Source organism: Drosophila eugracilis, unplaced genomic scaffold, assembly GCF_018153835.1.
Source record: "Drosophila eugracilis isolate 14026-0451.02 unplaced genomic scaffold, ASM1815383v1 contig_2167, whole genome shotgun sequence".
NCBI lineage: Eukaryota > Metazoa > Arthropoda > Insecta > Diptera > Drosophilidae > Drosophila > Drosophila eugracilis.
The window spans coordinates 2767570-2792260 of record NW_024573052.1 but is presented as its reverse complement, the minus strand read 5'-3'; the positions used below and the strand labels follow the sequence as shown (position 1 = coordinate 2792260).

Genomic DNA, 24691 nt, shown 5'->3' with positions numbered 1-24691 from the left:
GACTTAACTTTCATGCGACACTAAGACTACTGAGAAATTCAAAACAACTAGTACAGCTGTCTCCCTCATTTTAAAGTTACATATAATACCAAATCCTTTATTCGTTATAACGAGCTATATTTTTTATTAATATTTTCAATATAAAGTCAGCTCGGAATAACAAAAATTCAGCATTGATTTAATATGATTGAATTAAGTAGATTTAATTAATGAAATCTTAATATGAATAAAATAAAAATACGTATATTATAATAAAAATTTGGTTTAAACTGTCGTTTGTTTATATCGCTGGTTTTTTATATTTAGAGTCCACAGTAGCAAGTCCCCTAACCCCGACGGTCTGGCAACGCCATCGTGTGCATGCGAAAAACAAAACTACCTTATGTTGTTGTTTTTTTGTGTTTGCCACCGATTTGCGTAAATTGTGTTTGTTTTTCTGGCTAAAAATAGAAATCAGATGCCGCAAAATATTCAAAAAGCATTCGAAACAATATTTTTGATCTTCAGGTGTGCGCTCATTTTCAGTCGTCAGTGAGACGGGCCCCCAGGCGAAAGTCGAAGGTGTACATAGTTCCGTTCCGGTGAAATGGAGAAGTTCAGCACAGCCAGTTCATCTAAATCGGCATCCTCACCCAAATCCAAAACCAGAAAGAACCCGGCACCGCAGATAAAAAGGGGCCAGCGGATTCTCACGGAGAAGCCGTTTGCATTTGTTTTAAAGTCCCAGTATCGCTTGGAGCGCTGCGATAACTGCCTGGAGGCGTGAGTCTGGCAATTGGTTTCCGTTTCCCGGGTCGCTAATCGGTAATTCCTCTTTGCAGAACCAAGGTGCTGAAGTGCTCAAACTGCCGATATGTGTCCTACTGTCATCGCTCCTGTCAGATGCAAGCTTGGGCCCAGCACAAGCACGAATGTCCATTCCTGAAAAAGGTACACCCCAGAATTGTGCCAGATGCTGCCAGGATGCTGTGTCGTTTAATTCTTCGTTTAGAACACGGAGGAGATCTTATCCGGGGCTATTATACCGAACACGGCTCCCGAAAGTTCCGCGACCTTATGTCCCGTAGGTCAGCCATCTGATGCCCTATCAAATCCATGCTAATAGCTGATAATATTCTGCAGACTACGCCGAAATTAAGAACGATCCCATGCGACTGGAGCACTTGGACTCGTTGCACGCCGTCCTCACCGATATGATGGCAGAGAGTCCTAGCACTGTGCCAAACAAGACGGAACTGATGAGCATCTACGGTCGTGTAAGTGGGTAGGCACCTGCGCGAAAAAGCAGGAGCGGATTGTGGGTGACAGATTCTGTCCAATTCTATCAAGTCTCTTTGATTGAAAGATATTTTTAGTAAACGAAAAATATTTCTTGACTTAGGAGAAGTAGTGCACATACATATACATCGTACTCTTACCTATGAACCTTAGAAAATCTTAAAATATAAGCTCATTACAAGATTTCAGTGGCTGCTTACGCTCCTGGTCGCCCAAATTAGATAGCAATCAATGCTGTTTGCCTGGCGCCTTGCCAGGCAATTGATCATCTAGGAAGGGCTATGGTTCACATTCCCCAGCGAATAGATACGCGGGTGCTCATGCTGTTTTTCCTCTGCTCTTGCAGCTCATCACCAATGGCTTCAATATCTTAGACGCCGAGATGAACTCGATTGCCACGGCCATATATTTGGGCGTCTCGATTACGGACCACAGTTGCCAACCAAATGCGGTGGCCACCTTCGAGGGGAACGAGCTCCATGTCCATGCTATTGAGGATATGGAGTGCCTTGACTGGTCAAAGATCTTCATTAGCTACATTGATCTTCTTAATACACCGGAACAGAGACGTCTGGACTTGAAGGAGCACTACTATTTTCTTTGCGTGTGCAGCAAGTGCACGGATGCCAAGGAATCAAAGGAAATGCTGGCTGCCCTGTGTCCAAATCGGAATTGTGGAGTGGGCGTCAATGTCGAGCGTACCAACTGTCCGCGATGCGACGCAGGGATCAGTCCCAAGTTAAGAAATGCCTTTAACGAGGCGATGGCCCTGACTCGGCACAATTTGGAAAATATGAAAGACGTGGCCTGTTAGTTGATAAGACAGATATCCGTCTACAAATTAATATACCATCTTTTTATCCTTCAGATCTCGATGTGTGCAAGGTGTGCCTGGATAAGCAGACTGGCGTGTTCCATCCCTTGAACGTGTGGTATGTGAAGACCCTAGACTCAGCATTTGAAGCAGCCATCGAAGTGGGCAAGTGGGCCGACGCCCTGGATTACGGCCAACGCCTTTTGCCAGGCTTTCGAAAATACCACGGAGCCTGGAATCCGCTGCTTGGCCTGCTTCACATGAAGCTTGGTAAGATTCAGTTATACGAGGGCCATGCCAAGGAGGCACTGCACCACTTGGAGGAGGCCCAGCGCATTCTAACCGTAACCCATGGCAGGGATCATAGGCTACTCAATGAGCAGCTTTACCTTCTCCTTCTCCAAGCTCGACATGAGGCACAATAATGGGATCTTGTGGTTTTATTTAAATAAAGCTTAGAATAGAGACTATTTTTGTTGCTGGAAAAATGGATCGCATTTTGTTGCTAAAATAAGTCTTCTAAACCGGAAGGCAATCTAAAGTATAATTTGTTATTTACAATCAATCAAGACTATCATAATATATTTCGTTTAGCATTTAAAGTGAACTCTTGAGGGGTTTTAATAAGGAGTCATGAAGGCAATCTCCAAGGTATTTTATCATTTTAAACTGTGCTTTTATCCAAAAGAAAGAAATTTCACAATTTAACTCCCCTGCTTCGGGAAAAATCCATCTTCCCTAGTGTGTAGCCTATACAATTTGCGTTATGGCCTTTGCGCGGCGATCCGTGTCCTGAAAGAGGGCCCGGATTAGATGCCTTACCTCGTCTGACTTGTAAGTAGCCGTCAGTGGTCCGGCACCGTCGCACCACAGCTCTGTGATCTCCTTGAGCGAGGCGTTCATCATGGTTTTCAATTGCTGCAGTTTCAACCAGGATAGGACTTTGACTACTTCGTTTGGCTCACGGAAGAGCGTGGGCGCCCGCTGCAGGACCACGTCGATGAGGTCGCTCAGCTCGCAAGCCATCGTGGCAGAAATGTCGCGCAACGTAAAAACGCGACGGATTAGCTCGGCGACAAAAGTGTTGATCAGCTCGCAGAACGTGACATTATACACCGTCTCTGGAAGCACATTGGCCCACACGTTTTTCAGCAGCTCTAGCTGACGAAGACACTGGCGCACCAGCTTCAATGGACCGGAGCCCATCGTGTGCGGACTTTCGAACTCGAAGCCTTGCATAATCTCCATTAAAATAGAGGACTGGTAGTTAACCTGCACCCGGAAATGCTGCTGACCTGTGGCCTGCAGGGTCTTGGCTAGCGCCGCCAAACTTTCGATACCCTTGTTGGCATGCTGAGCTACCCAGTGGGTAAGGTACATGCAGTTGTTGTGGAATAGTACCGCCTGCTGGGGAATGCTGTCGAGTAGCTTACGGTGCACTTTGGGCACTTCATCGATATAGGTATGCAACATGATGGCAATGACGCCGGCTAGAGGATCTGTTTGGTCTTCACCCATTTTTTCCGTGGGTTGGCGCAAGATACGGTCCATCAGTTTGACAAAGTCCTGCGGGAAAAAATGTTGAGATTGGTGAACTGAATATATTATTTAGCTAGGAGCCTGATTTACCTGCGCACTTTTGGAGACCATGCATCGTGGAAAGAGGAAGGGGTCGTTGGCCACTTCGGTGGTTAGATTGTTAGGCGCAATCAGCACCATGTCTTGCAAATCCCGCTGGATGATCTCGCGTGCCGTATCCAGAACCCGACTAAACAGCCGATTGCGATAATAGGTTTCGTACTGCTCGACAAACTGCCCCAATGCCCGATCATGGTCTGGATTAATGATAAATGAGTCTGCTAGCAGCTGCTCAAACTGTGTGACGTCCTCGCATAACGTTGAGGACTGATACTCCTCCATGGTTTCGGGTACAGCTGGTATCAGACACTCATCCACCAGCAACTGCAGCATCTTGTCCTTCACATGATCGCCTATTATGCTGAATACGTGCTGCTCGCTGGAAACACTGCAGTTAATTCCAGCCAGCGTTTGCAGGAGCAGCCGGAAGTTCTCCAAAACTTGCTTGTAATTCGGACGAAGCTGCGCAGAGCTGGGCTCCTTGGTGGCGTAAGATAGCGACAGTCTTATATACGTACCACCGTCGGCATCTTCGTTATACTCCGCCATCACTGGTCTAAGGGTTAGTGGTTCGATGCAGTTGTCCAACAAGAATTCGCAGAGACGCACAGGATTGTAGGGCTCCTGAAAGAGGGCCTGTACGATGTCCTGTAGTTGGGCCTGATCCCGACTCACTTGCAATGTGACGCAACGCGATGTGGGAAAGGATTTGCACTGAAGTTGAACCAACCGATCGAAGCGCTCTTGAAGGCTCTGCTGCAATAGATGCGCTTGAACATGGTACTTCACCTTAATGGTTTCGTAACAATCGAGAGCTTGAAAGACACGTCGAATCTCGGGAGTGGCCACCTGCGACGCGTTCTCTTCGCCGGCATCATCGTCGTAGATGAAAGCCCTTAAACGACCTACGAGATCTAGAATAACCAGGTAATCCTTGATGGCTTTCGCCTCCTCCACGCACTGAAACAGCTCATCGATCTTGAGGACGTGTTCGCTGACTCCGAGGCCTAAAAGGATCTCCCTCAGCTGCCTACCGCTATCCGCCAACTTGGCATTCGCCTCATTCAAGGCGCCCAGTCCTTCAGCGCCCACGGTTTCTAGAAGATCATGGATCTCACGATTTAGGGATGCCGACTCTTCCAGGAAAATGTCCGGCGAGGTATGGTTGGGCATGAACTCCGTGTAGTTGTCGTCGATATGCTTGCGGACGCGCACCTGGAAGCGATTCACGCGCGTCAGCACTTTTAAAATGGCTGATTGAGTGGCATCCACGCTGGCGCATCCATTACCATTGCCGTGGAACACCTCTTCCAGCACCTTAAAATGCGGCGCCACTTCCTCCATATCCCGCTACGTTATCCCTTTGCCAATTGATACGAAAGCCGAAGAAATTACAATTTGTTTTGTGGCGATTGTTCGCTAGTGACTGGCAGCGTTCAAAAATCCGATAACAATGCTTCAATATGCGGTTATCGTGGAAGTTAGCTGGAAGAGTCACATTATGTCTTTTAAAATAAATGCAAATCAATCAAAAAGGAGGAACATCTCTTTTTCAAACTTTCTGGATGCTGCTAAAGCTTGTCAAAAACAAAAAAAAATTTACCTTCACGCTCCTAACATATTTATGCGAAATATATAACGACGATTTTACCAAAAATAATATCATTGTGATCATAATACTTTTAAACATTTCATGTTGACTTTTTAACTTTGATAATCCTTTCAATATATAAAAATTTGATTTAGTTTTTCCCTTGATCAAAGTACTATCAAGCTCTTGAATAAGTAGCTAGAAAAAAGCGATTCTTACTCTTATCGACAGCTTGGAAATATCGATAACTCCGCCATTTTTGAAATTACTGGCAGCAATGTACTCGTCTGCTGGCGTCGCATTTCGTTAGATTAGGATAGGACCTCATAAATCGAAAATTCCTGGAGTATCGGGTTGCCGGTGGAAAATCACGTTTCCTTAAGGTCAAGATCTAGATCAAACCAAAATTACTAGAAGACTACGGTCCGCCGTAGTTTCAAGTGTTATCCCATTGCCCAGTGTTTGCGGGTCTTATTTTGTTCTTTAACTCACAGCTGCTCTGGAAAAAGGTAAGTTGTTGGTGGAAATAGTGTCAGAGGAGGTCATAAGATGGTTTTCCCAACTAGCTTCCTAGATGTCCGTCGAGGATCCCAGTTCCGTGGCCGTGGCCTTGCGCGTGCGCCCTTTGGTCCAATCCGAGTTGGATCGCGGCTGTCGTATTGCCGTGGAACGCTCCTCGGATGGAGTACCACAGGTTACGGTCAACCGGAATGAGTCATATACTTACAACTATGTCTTCGATATTGGGGACACCCAGAAGGAAATATTCGAAACCTGCGTCCAGGGTAAAATGAAGAAGCTGCTGCATGGTTATAACGTTACTATCCTTGCATATGGCCAAACTGGCTCTGGAAAGACCTACACCATGGGCACTGCGTTCAATGGAGTGCTTGATGATCATGTTGGTGTGATACCACGAGCTGTTGATGATATATTCTCGGCTATTCAAGACATGCGGGAGGAGTACCGATTTTCGGTAACCTGTTCCTTTGTAGAGTTGTATCAAGAACAATTTTTTGACTTATTTTCGTCGCAAAAGCGCGAAAAGGCCATTGTGGATATCAGAGAGGTCAAAAACAAGGTGGTCATGCCGGGCCTTACAGAACTAGAGGTCAAATCGGCCAAGGATGTGACTGATCACCTAATGCGTGGCTCCGCTGGACGAGCTGTGGCCGCCACGGCCATGAATGAGACCTCCTCGAGATCCCATGCCATCTTTACATTGACTCTGGTAGCCACGAAACTGGACGGCAAGTATGTTTGGGCATCTCTATATAAGGATATCTAATCATTCGATCGTATTTATTCCTGACAGACAAACGGTCACCACTTCCAGATTTAATCTGGTGGATCTGGCTGGCTCGGAACGTTGTTCAAAGACTCTGGCTAGCGGGGATCGATTTAAAGAAGGCGTGAATATCAACAAGGGCCTTTTGGCCCTGGGCAATGTGATCAATGCCTTGGGATGTAAGTATTAGGAAGGGGTTACGCACCTTTTTTCTACTGAACTATCAAGAGATTTTCTTTAAATTGCTCCCGCAAACTGTTAAGGCGGGTAAATCCTAATATTGTTTATCAATTTTAGCTGGCCAGGCCATTGGATATATCCCCTATCGGCAGTCCAAGCTGACGCGCCTATTGCAGGATTCCCTGGGTGGAAACTCGATTACTTTGATGATTGCCTGCGTCAGTCCAGCTGACTATAATGTAGCTGAGACCCTGAGCACCCTACGCTATGCGGATCGGGCTTTGCAAATCAAGAACAAACCAGTGGTCAATCTTGATCCACATGCAGCGGAGGTCAATCATCTAAAGGACATTATCCAAAAGCTACGCGTGGAGTTATTGGGAGGCGGCAAAATGAGCAACTCTATTGCTAGCGCTGTTGGAGCCGCCGGTTTGGCTCCCATTACCGGTGAAGAGTCACAGGCTGGTCAACTTGCTGCGGAAAATCAACGCCTTAAGGAACAAGTGCGCAGTCTGCTAGACAGCAAAAGAACACTGCATCAGGAGCTTCAACAATCACTAGCCGATCTAGCTGAAAAAGAAATGCGTGCCCACATCGCAGAGCAGGCCCACGATAAACTCCGTTCTCATATGCTGCAACTAAGAAAAAAACTGGATCAGCGGAAAGAGGCGGGCTTGGCAACTGAAGATGGAGGTGGTGACAATTCGCTAAGTGAAATCACCCATCTGGTGGACCTGGTGGACAATGAGTTGCAGCGCACTCACGAGGAACTGGAAACTCAGGTTCAGGAGACACGCCAGCAGCTTAATGGTCGCTCTCATTCCGAAAGGGACGAAAACGGCAGCCAAAGTGGTGGGGATGAAGTCCATGAAATGCTGAACAGCCATTCAGAGGAGTTTACCAAGAAGCAACTAAATTACGTAGGAGAACTACGTAACATTAGGCGCCAGCTGGAACTTAAACAGGAGCTGCACGACCGCATCACTAGTAACTTTAACAAGCTGGAGCCCGAAGACGATTTAAAATTGCGGCAGTGTAACCAGAAAATCGATGACCTGGAGGCGGAACGTCGAAGCCTTATGGACCAGTTGCGCAACATCAAGAGCAAAGATACTTCAGCGAAGATTGCAGAAGAGCGCCGCAAACGCCTGCAGATTTTGGAGCAGGAGATCTCCGAACTACGCCGCAAGCTGGTCACCCAAGCTAGCATGCTGAAGATGCGCGAAAAGGAGAGTGAGAAGATTAAGAATTTGAATGGTGAAATCCAGGTTATGAAGGAAACAAAGGTGAGGCTCTTGCGGGCCATGCGTAGTGAAACGGAGAAGTTCCGTCAATGGAAGATGGTACGCGAAAAAGAACTCACTCAATTAAGGAGCAAGGATCGCAAAATGCAGTCAGAGATTGCGCGTCAGAAGTTACTGCATTCCAAGCAGCAATTGGTTTTGAAACGTAAATGTGAGGATGCTGTGGCCGCCAATAAGCGGCTGAAGGATGCCCTCGATCGACAAGCTTCAGTGCACGCCCAGCGTCAAAAGTACGCCAAGGATCACGGAGGCTCCTCCAATTCAAACTCAAAGACAAATGTGTGCTTTGTGGAACAAGAACTTGAGATTATACTCTCGCTGATCGATGCTGAGCACAGCTTGGAGCAACTGATGGAGGACCGGGCGGTGGTCAACAATCACTATAATTTGCTGCAGCAGGAGAAAACCAATGATCCTGTGGAAGCAAAGGAGCAGGCCCTTTTGCTGGCCAATCTCGAGGAGGAGCTGGAAATGCGAAATGCCCAGATTGCCGATCTCCAGCAGAAGGTCTGCCCCACCGATCTGGATAGTCGCATTCGGGCCTTGGCCGAAGGTGTCCAAAGCATTGGTGAATCCCGGATTGTTAGTAAGCAGCTTTTAAAAACTTTGGTGCAGCAGAGGCGCCTACAGGCTGCCAGCTTAAATGAACAAAGAACGGCTTTGGATGAGCAACGCACGCATCTTCTTGAGTCCCAGCAACAAGAAGAGGCTGCAAACAAACGCCTGCGTTTGCTCCAAGCCGAACATGAAGAGCAGATGATGGCGCAACAGCGTGCTTATGAGGAAAAGGTTGCCGTTTTAATCAGAACAGCTAACCAGAGATCAACAGAAAATCAGCCTTCGTCGACGGAGGAGCAGCACCGCCAGCAAATTCTTGAGGAACTGCTCAGTAGTCGAGAAGCACTGCAGCAAGAACTGGACAAACTTAAAGCCCAGACCAAGTCGAAAGCTAAGGTTGCAAAGGTTGAGCTCGAAGATCATGATGAAAGTGTACTAGCATTGACCGATGAAAACTCTGATATTAGTGATGATCCCGACTGGGTGCCTCAGAAATCGAGATCCAAGGTGAGTTTGGCGGGGTTTCACAGAACAAAAAATGGTAAACTCCATGTTTTTTACCCATACTTCTGTTTCTCTCTTGAACTTTCTGCAGAGACTCCAGTCGGAATCTATACGCAATGCCTCTCACCGAAATCCTTCTGAGGTTTCCAGTCCATTAGAATCTCAGGATGTCAATGCTACTTCAGCCGGTAATGCATCCATCCAATCGCTGAATTCTACACAGGCAGAGGAAGGAAAACGTGGTAAGGGTTGCAAGTGTCGGACTAAGTGCAACACCAAGCGCTGCGGATGCTTTGTGGGCAACAATGCATGCTCCGAGAGCTGTGTTTGTAAGACTAAATGTTTCAATCCCACAAATATTAAATCGCCACAAAATGGTGAGGGCGATGGTCAGACAGGCATGGTCATTAAGGAGGAACCAGTTAAGCACGATGAAACGTCCGATAATGCTGACGATGAGGCGGAGACCACCAAAGAAAACCCGGTGAAATTCGCTACACCGGATACGCCTGGCAAGCTGTTGACCTCACCGAAGCGATCTGCTCTGAACGGAGTGGAGGATTTCAATGGACCCAAGTTGGCAAGGTTGGCAAGAATCGTTAATTTTATACGTGCCCAATTCAAGTCTCGGCTTTCATTTTGCAGAATGTCAGGACTGGCATTTGCCACGCCCAAGCGGAAATTCTTTTAATGCTGGAAGGATGCGGATGCGTTATTTAAACACGGATGCGAAAGTGAACTAAAAGAAGCCGAAAATGCAACAGCAGAAAAGGAGGAGGGTAGAGGAAGCCCCTAGTAGACGTCAGCACGTTTCAAAATAGCTATATTAGTCTCGTTTTTATATGTTTATGTTATCGGTAAGGAAATGCTCGTAAGGAAGCCCACTTCAACAAAGACTGTATTACCCCTCCATGTTTTACAATGCACAAATATAGTAACTAGTAATCTGCATCAGTTAAGTTTTGGTTGATCTGAAATGATTTTGGAACCCAGCACGGATAAATTTATAAAATCCAGTCATGTCTCACACATTGTCATTCCCTTTGATAGATAGATAGATAGTTATTCCTAGCAGGTGTAATAAGGCACCTTTCAAATTTGTGCCACCTCAGGAGATGAAGGGCTGTACTTCTCCGCGAATGCATGGTTGCGAGAGAGATAGATATATATATATTTATTTCCATATAAGGAAGACTTCCTTTTCAGAAGTTGTTAAGTTTCTATTAAATAGTAGCCCAAATTGTAACTGTCTCCTAACTGTCTTAGAAAGAACCTAAATATTATTTTGCAATCTAACTCCTTTTACTATTGAAAGGAGATTGAATTTTGGTATAGAAGGAAAAGGCATGATATGAATGTATTTAAAGAATTTCTTTCTAAACAAGGATACTTTATCAAAATCGAATAAACCAATTTATGAACATAACTTTCTAGTTGGTATTGTTATTTATCTGGTTAATAACCCCAAGCCCACAAAAGGAAGACATTATTATATTTTTGACATTTTATTCTTGTTTTTGTTTTTGGTTCTTTTTTCATAACAGTTTAATGTGTGTATGTGAGTGTGTAGTGTATGTGCGACATCCTTTTTCGCGCTTATTTGGGATTTACGAGGTGATTGCAATGCACGTGTTCCATATTTCTGGGGGTGTGTTTTGGGCGTGGGTTTCAAAGCACCGATAACAGTTAAACAGAATGACGAAGAGAAATAAACAAAACGAGTAAATACAGAGTAATACAAAATCAAAGAACATAGAAATTCGACGGGGCCTCGAGGAGATCCAGGATCTTTGGACATTTATCAAGATCAAATCCTTCACACCATCATGAATCTTTTGGGGTGAAGGAAATCATACGGGAAGAATGTCGATCCGGATCCTCGGGATGTGGGGGTGTATATATGTCTTGTAGAGCATGCCGTATACATATATGTCATATGTACATGCCAAACAACACACAAAGTACATCAATATTTGCACATGTAAGTACATAAGTCTAAACATTCAAGTTTGCTTCGCTTTTTATCCCTGGGTTCGGGTGTGAATGATATTTAACAGATTATCAATTTACAATACATCAATGTACACGTTTTTAAATAATCGTAAACATAATAATAAATCTACAATATACATACAATATTTATGTTTATATAAATATAGCGCATTCTTTCACTACAGACTATACAAAAAAATATTTATAATGAAATTACACTTAATGGAGAGTTTTTGTTTGTGGTTTTCTTGGATCCTTTCAAGTCCCCCAATTGTTATTGTTGCTGGTGAGTGGTGTATGTTTATAGATCTTCTATTACGACGTTGTCTATAACATTTGTTCTTTCGGGTCAAATAACCTTCTGTTCTCCAAGTTGTTTCCTTTTTTTCTTTTTTGGCAATATTATGAATGATCATGACTTTAGAACGAAACAACAACTATATGCGTGTGTGTGTGTGTTGTGCGGGTGTGTGTGTGTGTATGTGTGTGCTCGTGTGGGTGACTCTTATTCTTAGAAAATGTACAAATAAAGTAAATCAATCTGATAGTGACAGGGCAACACACTGATCCTGGCCATATTGTGCGAAATTTTTGTTTGCTTTTTGCTCTGTTACATTTGGTTATGGCTACTTAATGACTCCCATCTCCAGTTCGACAATATCCTAAACAGTCTCCAGTACGCGAACATCCTTCTGGACCACATAGAACTTGTGCTTTTTGCCTACCAGTCCCCAAATTACGGCCACATTCTCGATGACCACATTCACTGGTATCGTGCATACCGCCCCCAGCACGCAGGCCAAAAATCGGAACAATCCGAAGCGGTATAGCGAAAAGGATTTGATTACGCCAAAGACGTACATATAGATATTAATAGCCGCTATGAAGGCGCACACAAAGTCGACCAGATTTGGACAGGGAATGGGATACAGTGCCGCAAAGATGATGTTCGACGTGGACAACGGCATGGTGACCCACGAATAGACACTGATGCCCAGTAGCAGCTTGTGCTTGAAGGGTATCATCTTGGAGTGCACCACCAGGAGGATGCCCTGGAGCCAACGCTTTCTCTGCTGCAAAAAGTCCAGCAGTGTGAACGGCGACTTCTCGTACATTTCGCCCTCGATGAAGTTGAAGGTGTATCCTTGGCTGAAAGCTCGCATCGCAAAGAAGCAGTCCTCGGCCACCGAGCCATCGATTCCGTTGTCAAACGACACTGAACGCTCTGCACCCACCTACAAAAAAAGAAAATAATTAGCAAGGTTCTTTTATAAATAAAGAGAGTCGGAATTAGGCTCGATTTTTGGGCAATCAGTTTGGTCCTTATTTTCTTGGCTAATAATGTAATAATAAAATGAATTACCTAACAAATTTTTAGTTTATGACTTTCTAGTTAAATAGCCCCTATAAAATACTAAACATTTTTAATTCATTCGTTAAGTGCAAGAATTAGGTCGCTTTACGTTTGGGGCTACGTTTGGGGCTTATGGAGCTGTCAAACTTGATAAAAGACCTTTCGAGTAATTAGTAGAATTTCCCAAGAATCGAGTCACTATATTAATGGAATTACCAACCTGGGTGACCACATAGCTGCCCTTCCAGCTGAACAGTGGCTTGTGGAAGAGCTTGAACTGCAGCCGCAGCTTGCCCATGTCATCGGAGACTCGAAAGCTGTCGGCCAATGTGGTCAACCAATTGACCACGTTCTCGTTGGCATAGGTAATCAGTCCCTGGCCGAATGGGTGCTTGCCATCCAGCACAAAATTGATGATTCCACGGACCGAATTCTCCGTTAGCAGCGTCTCCTCATCCAGATGGACAATCCAGTCGCTATCGTTCAGCACATTGACCTTATCCTCCAGACAATACTGCAGTGCCCGAGATTTAAACAGCGCTCCGGTTCTCGTCTTGTACTCTTTTGGCACTACAATCTCCCGGATGCGGCGATGTTGCGCCAGATTGACCGCTTTGTCCGTAACTACTTCGATTAGAAAGTTCTCCAATCCAGTATCCAGACAGGTGTTCATGTTGCGTAGAACATTTGTCTTGACCAAATCCGCGAAATCGCCGCGTGTGACCACCCGGATGCATATGAAGGGTGCCAGCAAGGGACTGCCCTTAAGGACAACCTTCTCGGGGAAGGCATTGTAAAATACCAGGCCGCAAAAGTTGAATAACACCTGGGGCAGCGTCAGGAGCGTGAGAAAGCGCAGTAAGTACAGCAGAACCGTGGCAAATTGGCCGTATTCAGTCCATGGATCCACGAGCGTAAACGAATTCTCGTCAATCTTAATACCGCCGGAGAATACTTCGAAGGTAACTATCACAGTGATGAGCAGTGTGCAGTGCAGCAGATGCTTTGTGGTAGAGTTCATCTTGCTTTGCGGGTTGTGTGCTGTTTTGTTTTTTGTTGTTTTTGTGTTTGTGTTGTGCAGAAAGTATCTTAAATGGCTATCGTCCTCCTGCCTTAAGTAAACTTATGCTCCGGCGTCTCAGTGTAATCCTTATCTGCCTCCGATCCTTGTTTGTTCGTTCGTGTCCGACTCAAAACAGAATGATGAGTCAGTCAGTAAGCTCGCCGGCCAGAACTAACTATATAATTTTGTAAGTTGTTTGTGCCTTAAACTCAGCGATTTCTGCTGAGCGCAACGGAAGTTGACCCAGACACCCCAAGTCGTCGATAAGTTGTGCTCCAAATCCTCTATCAGCTCCTGGGAGTGCTACTCCGGCGTGGCGTCTCCTGGGCTTCCTCTTCAGCTATTGGTGAACTTGGACTTCGTTGCTGCCGCTGGCGTTCGCTTGCTTGCATTTGAGACTCTCAGCTCTGTTTCCTGGTCAGACATTTCTGCGAACGAAACGAAAACGAGATGTGTGTTTAGATATCGGTTTCATCGTTCTCGGATTTATGTTTATAATAACATTTCATGCAAATACTATAAGCAAGTCCCAACTGTTACAGTTGAATTTAGCTAACTACAATTTCAGGCTATACACAATTTGTATCTCACTCTTTTGTGACTTGTAATCTGGCATTAAAAATTAATTAGTGCCGTCCAGGCGATTAACTCAATTATTTTAACCTTTCACATCGGCCACATTTTGTGTTATTTGATTGAATTAGAACCGAGTGATTGTGACCGCATTAAAAACATGTTAATCATTAGCATCCCGTGCCTGACGACCCATAACTATTGATCATATAACCGCCAGCCAGCCAACCAGCTTCTGTTTGTCCATACTGAGATATTCCCCCTACAGAAAGCCCGCCCGTATAAATTGTGGAGCAATTGAGTGAGTTCAAAGGCCAACGATTTGATTACAATTGGTACACTTCATGAATTCTCTTATTCATATTATCCCGAATGATGGCGCTGCCCTCGAAATTATGAGAGGAATATTTTTGGTTTGCACTGAGATAACATCTGATCACCAGAGCAACTTACATACTTATTTATAATCGTCATATAAACGAATGTATGCACGAGTGTGCCCATCAATATCCGAATGATATTGTGCTTGCAAATGTTTCCATTTGCTGCCGCCTGTGTGCTCTTTTCATAATGACTAAGCGTGATATGATTAGAAGTATTTAAAAAAAGAAAAAATGAGCAACCTACTGAGTAATACCTTACTCGAGCCCGGGGAAACCAGGAAATGTTTATACTAAATAAACCTTCGAGTGACACTTTCGAGTGCATGCCAGCAAGAGCTAGAAATCAAATTAATGATAAGAACTCTCTTTCTCATTAATCATCAATCAATAATCAATATTATTATGCATATATACTGACCAGAGCACGGAGAGTACAAAATGTACAATAAAAGTGCATTCATATTTCAAATTAAAAGTAATTAAATATTTGCTCAAATACAATATTTGTTATCTAATCATTTGGACAATATAGTAAGCAATCTACAAGCACAAAAATACAATTAAACTTCATTCGTAAACCCCGCATAAGCAAAGTAATTCATAATACATATACCATATCTCTATATATATAAAATAAACGGGGGATTTGCAATCAACGCCCCTTATACACTGTGGCGAATATGTGCGAGGAAGCTGAACAAAAGGAAGGAAGTGTCAGAGTCGAAAGTTGAGGCGCACATTCGATATGGGTGAATGGCTGGAATGGAGACTTACTGCCCAGCAGAAAAATTAAAGAAAAATCGCCGATCGGAGTGGCAGAAATGCCAGCGAAATTTTCCGTCGCTTCGAATCCCGCGGGCGTGTCCAGCAGTCTGGGCATTTTCCAAAGTAAGGGCGGCTGGCACATACATAAATACCACACACACACGCCCCATATCGATTTATCCATATCTGTTTAATTGAAGGGAGGAAACAGGCTAGGAACTCGGGAACCCAGAAACTTGGGAGGTTGGGCTGTGATAATAAAACTACGAGGGCTAGCTACCAATAAAATGTTTACCATTCGCTCGTGTTTCTGGAGCTCAACTACTTTTGCTGGATTTCTGGTTCTTGGAAAGGCTCATTTGAGTGGTTCTAAATTTACTTGAACCCAATTTGAAGTGGTCACCGTGACTGCTCGGTACAGTCCTCCCCAAAACTAGAACTAAAATACTTAAAGGAGCTACAAGCTTCAACCTCCAGAAGGATTATGGATATATTTATATGGGATTACTAACTAATTTATTATAAAAATATAAAACGTCAAGATATTTTATGAATTCCATACGGTTTATTTCTATGACTTTTTATCACAAACATTTGCCCGATCGTCTAATAGCTTTCCCTGATTCCATTCTAGCAGATTTTTACTGTGCTGGTCGGTTATTGTGGTACTTCAGACACCGTGATAACAAATTCTTCAGCCGGAGTATATGGCACTCGGACCCGAGTACACTATTTACAATCCGTTGACGATAAGCAACGGCCTTCGGAAATTGCGAAATCCTAGATACACGCTTTTGTACGTCAGAGCGGTCTGATTCCGTCGCATGGTATACCACCCAATCCCTGGCTGGTTATGTTGTGACAAACCCAAACCCAAATGGGTATCTAACGAAACCGGTGCCGATGACTCCTGGAGCTGGTTATCATCGAGTGATCCGCATTTGAGATTCCAACTGTGAATGAATCAGACGCAGGAGGTTCAACGACAGTTCCGGAGAACCCAGCCTCAGATAACCCGAACCTTTGTTGGTAGGGGCGTTGTGAACTTGGATCGCTGGCGATAACCGGTCCACTCATTCGACTAAAATATCGTACTGTCTGACTGACTGACTGGCTCGTCGCAATAATTCCAACAGTACAACAGTAATACAGCTTTTCATTTGCTGGTTTTATTTGTTTTCTTTTTTCGCAACCGACTGCGAGAAAATGAAAACGAATGCAACGCTCCAACGATTGCAGGGCACTGCAAAACTCAAATACAGTGAGTATATGGGTTAAGGGAAAATCCAAAAGTGGAATTAAAAGCGATTATTGCTTAATGTCGACGGAGGAAGCCAGATGGCCAATCACAAAAAATTCCTTAAAAGGGTAAATTTTATATAAATTCCTGATAAAGTCTTCGTAAGCGATAAGTCAGCATTAGTTTCTTAAATTCTGCCATTATAATAACAGAAATATATGGATTTCGTAACAAGATTATCTTGAAGTGATTAAAACCATATGTACTTATAACTTTCAACCCAAAACGCGAAAACAGAACGCTGATTTACACTACTATTTGCAAGCGATAACTACTGTAGTGTACAATGGCATTGCCTATGTATATACTGGTTAATTGCCGCGGCACATTGTTCCCGGGGACAATTCCACGGCAACGGTGAGAAGCTTCAAGTGCAGGTAAGGTAAATCTAATCGTGAGCACCTGCTTTGAGTCACATCATAGCACTAGGGCACTTGAGAAGCTTTTCCATTGCCCAAGTTAATAGTTCACGTTGTACAGTATAGGCCTGATCTATTCTCAGTATTCTCACTTCTCAGTTCCCTTACTCGCCAGGGCCCATTAATTAGCACGTCTCTAGGCTGGCCTAGAAGTCACTTTAAGTAACTACACGAATCACACAGAAAAAAAAAATCGGATAAAGCTTTTATAATAACGTAATAGTGTTACATATTCATGGTCAGCGCACTTTTGGCTAATCTCTAGCCAAGGAATGAGAACTCTATAACTACAAATATGTAACCATATTTTGCCATTATATAAATCCGGTGTTTAACTATAGATATTAACTAAGTTCAAACATCAAACATTTTTCCCTGTGCACTACACGAAAGCCAATGTCAAAGTCCATCGGAGTGCTCTATGAATGGGAAATCCCCAGTTCACTGGGGATCGTTCCAGGTGTTATGAATTACAGGCACTGCCAATGGGATGTTTTGTTTTGTTTTGCCCCCCTTAAGACCCCCCGCTCACCAGTCCATTATGGCGGGTTTTCGTTTTTTTTTTCTATTATTATTTATTATTCGTATTTTTTCGTATATTTCGCTTTGATTCGTTGCACGTTTTCGACGCGATTCGATTTGTTTTGTACGCGCGTTTTCTGACTCTTCCTCTCGTGCTTGGAGCTCCGAACACGGTCGCCGGTACACTAAGCTCCATAGGAATCGGTCAGGTACACCAGCCCATATGAAATATAAAAGTGTCTGTGTGTGTGTGTGCGCCGTCATAATAATAAATTAAATACGTTATCAAGCGTAGAACACAATCAGAGGAGGGCGGTGGGCGGACGGTAGAGAGTGGAAATGGAGCGCCGCTAACCATTGTTGGTAGTATGTACTTGGTACACGTAGAAGAATCACCTCCCAGTAAACGAAAACCCCTATAATAACAGCCTAGTGTTACGTATTGGCCAGGAGCTATCGGCACTGCGCAAATCTAAGCCATCATCTCAATTCGATGCATTAAACGTCACTTTAGTGATTAACCAAATCGAATTGGGACTTCCAGAGTTTAATGATTCACTTAGTACTTAAATACCTAAACCGGATTTCTTTCGTTATCAATTGATGTTAAGTTTTCCACAGATTTTTAGGAGTGTCTATTTATTCTTTATGATTCGCACACTTCTTGAATACCGATCGTAAAAAGTGAACTATATTTTTCAGACAGACAGCAATTAAACCAAAAACAATGTATATTTATTTATAGTAAAAACCATAAAACTAAAAAAGAAATTAAATATACTACAATAGATTTTTCTTTCGAGTGTAAGGCTTGATTATGTCGTAATCACGACGAGGTTGCCGGTCACTTCTTGAATCATTGGAATCACAACAACGAGTTCAGATAATAAGAAGTGCCTGCCACAGCAGGTGACTAATTTGGAGCGTTTGCACTCTGCTGCTTCTTGAGATATATCGTCATGGGTTAAAGAGATGACGATTGCCATATGGAGAGGTACGTCACAACATTTTTAGGATGTGTATTATAAAAGAGGTAGAGACATGAACAATATCAATATATTCTAAACTCCTTTCAGGGCCATTGGCCAGCAAAACAGACCAAATAGATTCACAAGATGTGGGTAGTCCATCGCCCGCTATGACATCATGGGTCAGAAAAACTGGGATAGTTGTGGGTCATTCCAATGCCATGAATATCAGATGCCAGTCTGCTGTACACCCAATTCTGAAGGATCGGAAGAACTGGAGCAGATAACTGATAGGATGATTGCATGTCGAAAATTATTCGATAAGGACATTAGCACAGTCACTGACCGAAAGATGGGTGCGAGTCTCCTTGCTGCAGAGTGGCAACGAAGGTAGATTCGGTAGGCACTACCCCCGACATGACGTAATACAAAGGGCAGGAAGTTAGGGACAGTGAGGAATAGGTAGGAGGGACATATACTGAATTCCAGGTGATAGTTTTCTTGTTCGCCCCATTATGGGTGTTCTTTTGTGCTGTCGTTTGTCACGCGCCTCCAGTGAAGGAGTAATGGACGGTAGTGCCCGGCTAGTTTTGGAGACACTTATAGGGCTGAAAAAAGAGACAGAAAGACAGGTCCAAAGCGCTTATCGCAGTGGGCTGAGCAAACACCAGCAAGCACACACGGGGCGTGTTCGTTTGTATCTGTGCGTAGATAAGCGCCGGCAGAGCACACAATCAGCATTCGTTAATTGTGGCCACAAAGGAAATGTGGGTGGGATGAGTAGGTTGCAAGTCGCACTGCAAATGCACTTCTCTCAGGGATAAGATCTACAAAAATTGTTGCAAAAACTACTTTATAGAGCTCTTTGGTTGTTCACATTTCTATAAATCTATTAATATATTAAACTTATGTCGTACTTTTTCTCATGACCATAATATCCTTATCCATTTAGTGTATAACGTTCTATATCTAAAGCCCTCATATCTTCTTATCTAAATCAGCAATTCAGAAAGCGCATCTGGTCTAAGCCTAAATAAATGTATCATACGAGTATGTGTTAAAAGTAACTACTATATACATATATCTTAAAGAGATCTAGATCGGTTTCTTAGCGGATATCTTTAGAATAATTATACATTTCCTAATAAACTGTATGCGATCAATTATAATGTTCTATTTTAGACAACAATTTCTTGCCGAGAAGACGTTGATTTTTACATTTGAAGTACAAAATGTTTTTAATCATATCCCAAATATTTGGTTAACTCAACGTTTCCGGCAAGCGGCAACAGTTCTCGCGGCGGAAATACAATGTTTATACCGCCGAATTGTCAATGCTGCTTAGGTGCCTTCCTCCACAATTAATCTATTCATTGGGAAGATGTTTACATAGACTTAAATTAACACACAAATGCATGTACATTGCTTTCTTTTCGTTTTCTTTTCTTTTTTTTTTTTGTAGAGACTGTACATTGAGGGAGTGCTGACATAAGGGTTAAACACACACCCTGCAGCGCCCGACACGTTAAAGGGGGGTTAAAAGGGGGCCAAACTAGCCCGGCGGGCGAAACTCTCGCTCAAGGACATTCCCCGCTGGCTATGAATATTGAATGCAGGCGAAAGTCACGTGATCCCGAGTAACTTTCCAAGTTAACAGGTCACAATGCCACACCGAAAAATAATAACAAAACTACACGCTAGCTGCACAACTCCAATCAAGAAAATAGGACTTTAGTTCGCTAGCCTTAGTACTCCAGAAAACTTAAATTTAATATTTACAAAGGAAAAAATCCTTTAATTAACTAATTTCCAGAAATGTGTATAAAAATCTCACTATATTGGCAGATCCTGCTTAAAAAACTTATTCTCAAACTGAATTAGAATTCGGAAACAGTATTTGTATTTGTAGGATGGCTCTGTAGCTTAACATATTTTGTCAGGATTGCATATATTTTTTTAATATATTAACGTTTTTTGTAAATTGTATATTTCTTCATAATATTTTGCCCGCAGCTGTGCACATACACAGACGACAAAAACAACGACTAACCGAAATGTGCTAATAGGCAGCCCAAGGGCGGCGAAAAGAGGCGGTCAGGAGGGGAGGTTCGTTAGCGGGTGGCTAACCAAGGGCGTAGACAGACAAGGAGTGTGGTGTACATTGATGTTAATGTGGTTTTTATCGAAGTATTTGTGACTATATCTGCATTTTATATTATGGACTTATTTATTGATTCAGCGACTGACCCCTGCGAATATATTCGTAGCTACACCCGTGGAAAGTAAACATGTATCTTTACTTACCATGTTTTCCATGCCAAAACGGAGTGGGAAGAAGAAGAGGAAGTGTCCGAATGTTTGGGTTTCTTTTTCTATCTGTCCGTTGATTTTCTTTGCTTTTCTCTACGCTGCAGGTTGTTATTGTTATTGGTGTGGCAGGAGGCTTGAAGGCGTGTCGAGGATGGGCGGGAGTTTTCCGCGTTTTTGGGTGTGCCGCGAAAATTATATACTTCTTTTGGCGCCTCTCCCGTCTTTCACACTCTCTCTCTCTCTTTTCTTGCTCCCGCCGATTTGTTTGGTTTATTTTCGTATTCGAATTTCTTGTTGCTGGGTTTTTGTTTTTGTTGGTGATCTTGAGTTGTCATTAATATTAGCAAATTTTATATTGGAATATATGTATATATTTTTAAACGTTTGTTGCCTTGCTAATTTTCTGCCGAAGAACACTCTCCCTCTCTCTTCACCGGTTTACGCCGCTTTTTCTCTCTCCCTCGCTCTAGGCGTACTTTGCACAAAAAAAAAATTAATGAAAATATAGACGTTCGGAAGAGCACAAGCTAACAACGAGTGTTAAGATTTGGTTAAAGGAAAATCGATTTTCCCACCAGCACGTCGGTTTTTGTTGTCTTATTGCAACTTTTTCACTAGGCTTGTTGCGGTGTGTGTGTGCGCGGTGCGGGGGTTTGTGTGTGTGCGACGGCGGCGGAGCGAAATTTATTTGCAAAGTGCCAAATTCACTGGGCGACTGTTCTGCGGATTGGCGCGCACATTGCAGAGGATTCGGACTACGGATTCGGTCAAGTTCAGATTCGAGAGTCGAATCCGTGTTCTCCGAGTTTCGTCGGTTTTTCGATTTTCGTTTTGCCGAGTGACCGTCGCGCACCGCTGTGAAAATGCAGTATTGTCCGGTCTTATTGGTGGCGTGTAAGTGTGACCTCACCAAAAATAATGCACTTGAGAACGGTAACACTGCAATTGGCGCCAGAATATGAAAAAGTATTACTTAAAAAATTAAAACTAAGAATTTAGTTTTATCTTCACCATAAGGAAATATTATTTTTCGTTAAAATTACTTACGATGTTTTAAAAAATATATATTATAAACACTATTCGAACCAATATCCTAACTAAATATACATTTATTTAAATTTAGCTTATACAATTTCGATTTAAGGATGAGAGCAATATTATCCACCCTACTGTTAGTAAAAGCCAAACAAAATTCAGATATTACAAATAAGTGACTCGCCTCGATAACGCCCAAGAGGCAGGGGCCCTTGGGCGCCACCGAGGACGTGTTTCCTTTTATTCAAAATTTACATTTCGTATTTTATATATATTCTTTCTGGCACTCGGGAGTTTCCCAAGTTCCTATGCGTGTGATTTTCTTAAATTTAGTTTTCTCGTCACCGAAAGATCATCATAAGTTTTTGTGGGTGTGTGTGGCTGTGTCAAAGGGTTACAATCATTTTTGGGGGAATATTCTCGCGTTTGGTGGCCAAGAAAATAGGCTAATAAATATTTATACATTAATTTGTTTTTTCTTCTTTTTCCGATTTTTTTGTTGGGTTTTTCCTCTTCTGCCTTAGAATGTGAATTTTAAATTGTGATTTAAAATAGAATTTAGGGGTTCCTCCTTTAAATTATGCATACAAAAAAAAGGGGTATTAAAATTAAAATTAGACTTTTCCTTTCACATTACATTATCAAAGAAATGTATGTGTGCAGGCAGAAGCCAAAGCTGATCCTCCAGCTGGATACCAGCCACTCTATGTGTCCGACTTCCACAGTTTAATGGTCTTGTCGTTCTCGAGCGCGGCAGAAGCGATGATGTTCTCCGTGGGATGGCAGGCAGTGCACAGCACGGTGTCAGTGTGTCCCTGCAGTTTCTGCACCACCTCCTTGCTCTGTAGATTCCAAATATAGACCATGTTGTCCTCGCTGCCGCTTACGATCCACTGAAAAGTAAAAATGCGTTGTATGAAAAAAACTATTACAAAAATAGTCGGAAATTTGTTAACAGATTTGTTGAGACATTGGTAAATTCATTAATTTATAAATGGAAATGACGTTAACATCTAACATGGAAGAATCTAATCTCACCTTTCCTCCTGTCACCGAGAAGTTGGCAAATATGCAGTACTTCTCGTTCTTGTGGCCCGTATACGTCTTGAGGCACTTGCCCTTTGAGTAGTCCCACAACTTGAGCGTGTTGTCCAATGTGGCGGCCAGGATGTATTTGCCGTTTGGCGAAAATTTGACAAAGCTGACAGGCGGGTTGTCGTCGTCAATCAGGGTCTTCAAACACTGTCCGCTGGCCGTGTCCCAGATACGGCAGAGTCCATCGTAGCTGCTGCTCACAATAAGTGAGCCATCCCTATTGAAATGAACTGCAGAAACGGGATCCGAATGAGCGGGCAGAGTTTTCAGGCACTTGCCAGTGCGCACATCCCAAATGCGAACGCTCTCATCGAAGCTGCCGGATACAATCAGATTTGACTGCGGATTAAAGTTGCAGCAGAACACATAGTTGCTGTGCCCCTTCAATGTCTTCAGACTCTTTCCGGTGCTGAGCTCCCAGACCTTGAGGGTCTTGTCATCACTGCCGCTGACGAGGAGTCGCGAGTCAGAGCTCCAGGCCACATCACTGATGCCCAACTTGTGGCCAGAAATGGTCTTCTCGAACTTGCCATCATAGGCTCCCCAGATTTTGATGAGTTTATCGGCGGCTGAAGAGTAAATGAGGAGATATAACTAACAGTTGGTGTGCAGGTGTTATTGCTTACTTAAAGGCTAAGTTATAGTTTTTCGGCTTGGGAAAATATGAGCCAACAATATGATTGTGATAACATTGTAAATAAGTACGACTTTAAATTATATACTTACATGAGCTAGCTAGCCATTCGCCATTCGGACTAAACTTGACGGCTGATACTGCCTTGGTGTGTCCGGCCAGGGTGAACTTCAGCGTGTAGTTGGGCTTCACGGATAGCGAGCTTTTGTTGGAGGCGCTGCTGTTCGAAGAGGTGGTGGCCCCCGGCTGGCATACCGAATTCGGCTGCAGCGAATTCGGGCCACTAGGTGCCGTGGGAAGCGGTTGCTGTGGCGGATGCACTACTCCGGGATGGCCGCCATGTACGGCTCCGATGGGCACCATGTCCTCCGTATAAGGGTTATCCTCCTTGGCTTCCCCTCACGCCTACTTGTTTATTTTCCCTTTTTTCGGCACGCCGCACACGTGCTTCTTCTTCTTGTTGTTCCGGCTATGAAAACGCCGCCGATTTTGCGGGTAAGTCCGCTGGATATTTTGGAATATTAGAAACTCCTTCTGTTTCCGGTGGTCACCGGCCGCTCTTTGCTCGGCTTTCAATTTGTTTATTTAAGCAAGCGCTTGGTTTTCGGCTCGTTTGTATGCCACACGTGAAAATAATAATAATTATGGTCACACTAATAAATAAAATAATTTGGCGGTGTGACCAGAATGGATTAACACGAGAATCTGCTTACTGTAGGTGTACACCGTCATGGGGTTGAATGTGTTGGTAGGTTTCCTGTAGGAGTTTCTATGCATGTAGTTGTGTAGAAATTGGCGGGAAATGGCTTTTGATTAATTTTTTATTAATTATTTTAGGTACAATTTGCATCATTCGCAGAAAATGTTACATTTAGAATAAATTTATATATGTAATTTGCACATCAGTAGTTGTACACTTTCGTCCAGTCGGATAGTTGATAGGTTTCTTGTTTCTTATTTACATAGTTTTTTTGGAATCTTTAGGGATTGATTTTTAATTAATTTTATTATGTATAATTTATAAAAAACTAAGCAAATATTGCATTCCCACAACAGATTAATAACACAAGCATAGCCTAGCAGTATTTGTACACTATCGTCCCGAAGGATATATGGTAGGTTT

The 24691-nt window shown here is 43.3% G+C and overlaps 5 protein-coding genes across 6 annotated transcripts; 2 read left to right on the top strand and 3 right to left on the bottom strand.

Moving 5' to 3' along the window:
- The first annotated feature begins 5 nt into the window (after positions 1-5).
- On the top strand, positions 6-2559 carry LOC108105468 (histone-lysine N-methyltransferase SMYD3). Its single transcript, XM_017212067.2, has 5 exons — positions 6-762; positions 822-1063; positions 1123-1256; positions 1625-2087; positions 2147-2559. The coding sequence occupies exons 1-5, from the start codon at positions 587-589 to the stop codon at positions 2515-2517; spliced, it is 1386 nt and encodes a 461-aa protein (XP_017067556.1). The 5' UTR covers positions 6-586; the 3' UTR covers positions 2518-2559.
- LOC108105465 (centromere/kinetochore protein zw10) lies at positions 2515-5211 on the bottom strand. Its single transcript, XM_017212065.1, has 2 exons — positions 3722-5211; positions 2515-3658 (listed from the first exon to the last, which is right to left on the bottom strand). Exons 1-2 carry the CDS (start codon positions 5072-5074, stop codon positions 2843-2845), a joined length of 2169 nt encoding a protein of 722 aa, XP_017067554.1. The 5' UTR covers positions 5075-5211; the 3' UTR covers positions 2515-2842.
- A 384-nt stretch (positions 5212-5595) lies between these two features.
- LOC108105520 (chromosome-associated kinesin KIF4) lies at positions 5596-10114 on the top strand. Its single transcript, XM_017212146.1, has 6 exons — positions 5596-5830; positions 5888-6575; positions 6637-6788; positions 6907-9158; positions 9247-9740; positions 9801-10114. The coding sequence occupies exons 2-6, from the start codon at positions 5896-5898 to the stop codon at positions 9844-9846; spliced, it is 3624 nt and encodes a 1207-aa protein (XP_017067635.1). The 5' UTR covers positions 5596-5830; positions 5888-5895; the 3' UTR covers positions 9847-10114.
- A 640-nt stretch (positions 10115-10754) lies between these two features.
- LOC108105497 (beta-1,4-mannosyltransferase egh) lies at positions 10755-21653 on the bottom strand. Of its 2 annotated transcripts, none has more exons than XM_017212114.1 (3): positions 20799-21653; positions 12722-13992; positions 10755-12382 (listed from the first exon to the last, which is right to left on the bottom strand). In XM_017212114.1, the coding sequence occupies exons 2-3, from the start codon at positions 13520-13522 to the stop codon at positions 11810-11812; spliced, it is 1374 nt and encodes a 457-aa protein (XP_017067603.1). In that variant the 5' UTR covers positions 13523-13992; positions 20799-21653; the 3' UTR covers positions 10755-11809. The 2 variants fall into 2 exon arrangements, with proteins under 2 accessions (XP_017067603.1, XP_017067604.1); XM_017212115.1 differs by lacking the exon at positions 20799-21653 and adding an exon at positions 17537-17718.
- Positions 21654-21996: 343 nt separating this feature from the next.
- LOC108105530 (protein will die slowly) lies at positions 21997-24236 on the bottom strand. Its single transcript, XM_017212160.1, has 3 exons — positions 23661-24236; positions 22878-23503; positions 21997-22732 (listed from the first exon to the last, which is right to left on the bottom strand). The coding sequence occupies exons 1-3, from the start codon at positions 23929-23931 to the stop codon at positions 22544-22546; spliced, it is 1086 nt and encodes a 361-aa protein (XP_017067649.1). The 5' UTR covers positions 23932-24236; the 3' UTR covers positions 21997-22543.
- Positions 24237-24691: the final 455 nt, after the last annotated feature.